Source organism: Passer montanus, unplaced genomic scaffold (genome assembly GCF_014805655.1).
Source record: "Passer montanus isolate IOZ18808 unplaced genomic scaffold, ASM1480565v1 scaffold1617, whole genome shotgun sequence".
Lineage (NCBI taxonomy): Eukaryota > Metazoa > Chordata > Aves > Passeriformes > Passeridae > Passer > Passer montanus.
In genome coordinates this window covers 1-3,760 of record NW_024363350.1, presented here as the reverse complement: position 1 = coordinate 3,760, position 3,760 = coordinate 1, and the positions used below count along the sequence as shown (strand labels likewise).

The 3,760-nt window shown below is 66.8% G+C and overlaps 1 protein-coding gene across 1 annotated transcript; it reads left to right on the top strand.

The window, feature by feature from the left end:
• Window positions 1-987: 987 nt before the first annotated feature.
• On the top strand, window positions 988-3,747 carry LOC120499513 (5-oxoprolinase-like; the record flags this gene model as incomplete). The annotated part of the gene is made up of 5 exons (XM_039703295.1): window positions 988-1,086; window positions 1,149-1,247; window positions 1,332-1,430; window positions 1,515-1,710; window positions 3,570-3,747. Coding segments are annotated over 5 exons (671 nt in total), but the record flags the coding sequence as incomplete, so codon positions are not given.
• Window positions 3,748-3,760: the final 13 nt, after the last annotated feature.

Sequence of the window (3,760 nt, the reverse complement as noted above, 5' to 3'; positions counted from 1 at the left end):
ACAGGGGGTGGCACTGCCATTGTCACCTGTGGGGTGTCACCCCTGTCACTGTCCCCCGCTGCTCTGTAAGGTGACACCACGGGGTTTTTGGGGTCCCAGAGGGGGAGGTGACACCGCTGTCCCCCCAGGAGTCTTGGGTGTCACCCTGCGGGTGCAGCGGGGGTGTCACTGATGTGGGTGACACTGTCCCTGTCCCTGTCCCTGTCCCCCCAGGTGTGTCAGGTGTCATCCTGTGGGTGCAGCGGGAGTGTTTAGGGGCTGTCAGGGCTCCAGGTGACACTGTGGTTGTCCCCTGTCCCCAGGTGTCTCGGGTGTCACCCTGCGGATGCAGCGAGGGGATTAGTGTGTCCCAGGGCTGTGGGTGACACTGCTGTCCCCCCAGGAGTGTCCGGTGTCACCCTGCGGGTGCAGCAGGGGGGTTTATGGGCTGTTAGGGCTCCAGGTGACACTGTGACTGTCCCCTCAGGAGTCTCGGGTGTCACCCTGCGGGTGCAGAGGGGGTGTCAGGGCTGTGGGTGACACTGTCCCTGTCCCTGTCCCCTGTCCCTGTCCCCAGGTGTGTCGGGTGTCACCCTGCGGGTGCAGTGGGGCTGTCAGGGCTCCAGGTGACACTGCTGTCCCCCCAGGTGTGTCGGGTGTCACCCTGCGGGTGCAGCGGGGGGGTTAGTCTGTCACAGGGCTGTGGGTGACACTGATGTCCCCCCAGGTGTGTCGGGTGTCACCCTGCGGGTGCAGCGGGGGTGTCACTGCTGTGGGTGACACTGTGACACCAGGTCACACAGGTGACACAGGTGTGACACTCAGGTGTGTCCCCTGCAGGTGGCTGGGTCACGAGCAGGAGGTGGGGTTTGGGGTGCGGGTGTGACACAGGTGTGACTCAGGTGTGTCCCAGGTGTGACTCAGGTGTGACACACAGGTGTTCCCCAGGTGTTCCCCAGGTGTGACTCAGGTGTGACACAGGTGTGGCTCAGGTGTGTTCTCTCCCAGGTGGCCGTGTCACGAGCAGCAGGTGGGGGCCCTGGCCCTGTCCCTGGGTTTCTCCCAGGTGTCGCTGTCCTCGGCCGTGGCCGGCATGGCGCGGGCAGGGTTTGGGGTGCAGGTGACACACAGGTGACACACAGGTGACACTCAGGTGTGTTCTCTCCCAGGTGGCCGTGTCACGAGCAGCAGGTGGGCTCCCTGGCCCTGTCCCTGGGCTTCTCCCAGGTGTCGCTGTCCTCGGCCGTGGCCGGCATGGCGCGGGCAGGGTTTGGGGTGCAGGTGTGACACAGGTGTGACACAGGTGTGACTCAGGTGACACTCAGGTGACGCTCAGGTGTGTCCCCCCCCAGGTGGCCGTGTCACGAGCAGCAGGTGGGGGCCCTGGCGCTGTCCCTGGGCTTCTCCCAGGTGTCGCTGTCCTCGGCCGTGGCCGGCATGGCGCGGGCAGGGTTTGGGGTGCAGGTGTGACACAGGTGTGACACAGGTGACACTCAGGTGACACTCAGGTGACACTCAGGTGTGTCCCCCCGCAGGTGGCCGTGTCACGAGCAGCAGGTGGGGGCCCTGGCGCTGTCCCTGGGCTTCTCCCAGGTGTCGCTGTCCTCGGCCGTGGCCGGCATGGCGCGGGCGGTGCCGCGGGGCCTCACGGCCTGCGCCGACGCCTACCTGAGCCCAGGTGTGCAGCGCTACCTGCGGGGCTTCTGTGAGGGATTCCGCGACGGGCTCAAGGTGAGCGGGGCTGGCACGGGACTGACTGACTGACCCGGGACAGACTGACACGGGACTGACTGACCCGGGACAGGGCTGGGATAGAGCAGGGACTGACCCAGGTGTGCAGCGCTACCTGCGGGGCTTCTGTGAGGGATTCCGGGACGGGCTCAAGGTGAGCGGGGCTGGCACGGGACTGACTGACTGACCCGGGACAGACTGACACGGGACTGACTGACCCGGGACAGGGCTGGGATAGAGCAGGGACTGACCCAGGTGTGCAGCGCTACCTGCGGGGCTTCTGTGAGGGATTCCGGGACGGGCTCAAGGTGAGCGGGGCTGAAACCAGACTGACCCGGGACAGACTGACCCGGGACAGACTGACCCAGGACAGACTGACCCAGGACAGACTGACCCAGGACAGACTGACCCAGGACAGACTGACCCAGGACAGACTGACCCAGGACAGACTGACCAGGATAGACCCAGGACAGACACGGGACAGGCCTGGGATAGAGCTGGGACTGACCCGGGACTGGTGCTACCTGCAGGGCTTCTGCCAGGGATTCTGGGACGGGCTCAAGGTGAGCGGGGACAGACTGACCCGGGACAGACTGACACAGGACAGACTGACACAGGACAGACTGACACAGGACAGACTGACACGGGACTGACTGACACAGGACAGACTGACCCGGGACAGAGTGACACAGGACAGACTGACCCGGGACTGACTGACCCGGGACAGACTGACACAGGACAGACTGACACAGGACAGACTGACACGGGACTGACTGACCCGGGACAGACTGACACAGGACAGACTGACACGGGACAGACTGACACGGGACTGACTGACACAGGACAGACTGACACGGGACAGAGTGACACAGGACAGACTGACCCGGGACTGACTGACCCGGGACAGACTGACACAGGACAGACTGACACGGGACAGACTGACCCGGGACAGACACGGGATAGAGCTGGGACTGACCCTGGACTGACCCAGGATAGAGTGGGGTCGCTGACATGGGACAGGGACTGACTGGGGCTGACCCGGGACAGGGCTGGGACAGCCCGGGACTGACCCGGGATGGACCCGGGACTGACCCAGGATAGAGCAGGACAGACTGGGACAGGCAGGGGACACCCCGGGGCACCCTGGGACCCCCAGACCCACGGGACACCCGGGACAGGGCTGGGGACACGGCTGGGACCCCCGGGACCCCCCAGACCCCTCCGTGTGCCCCATCCCCGGGACCCCCCCCGTGGGCCCTGGTCCTTCTGGGGCTGCCCCTCCCCCACGGGTGCCCCTCCCCCATTTCCCACCGGGACCCCCCCCCCCTAACCCCCCCGTACCCCCCATTTCAGCGGGTGCAGTTCATGCGCTCGGACGGGGGGCTCTGACCCCATAGACCTCCCTGACCCCCCAAGGACCCCCCTGACCCCCCCGAACCCCGTTTCAGGGGGTGCAGGTGCAGTTCATGGGGGGCTCTGACCCCATAGACCCCCCCAGGACCCCCCTAACCCCCCCGAACCCCGTTTCAGGGGGTGCAGGTGCAGTTCATGCGCTCGGACGGGGGGCTCTGACCCCATAGACCCCCCAGGACCCCCCTGACCCCCCTGTCCCCCCCGTTTCAGGGGGTGCAGGTGCAGTTCATGGGGGGCTCTGACCCCCTGACCCCCCCGAACCCCGTTTCAGGGGGTGCAGGTGCAGTTCATGGGGGGCTCTGACCCCACAGACCCCCCCAGGACCCCCATAACCCCCCCAAACCCCGTTTCAGGGGGTGCAGGTGCAGTTCATGCGCTCGGACGGGGGGCTCTGACCCCATAGACCCCCCCAGGACCCCCTGACCCCCCCGTACCCCCCATTTCAGGGGGTGCAGGTGCAGTTCATGCGCTCGGACGGGGGGCTCACCCCCATGGCCTCCTTCGGGGGGGCTCGGGCCATCCTGTCGGGCCCGGCCGCGGGGGTCGTGGGCTACGCCCGCACCACCTTCGACCCCCAGGACGGGACCCCCGTCATCGGCTTCGACATGGGCGGTGAGCGCGGGGGCACGGGGGGCAC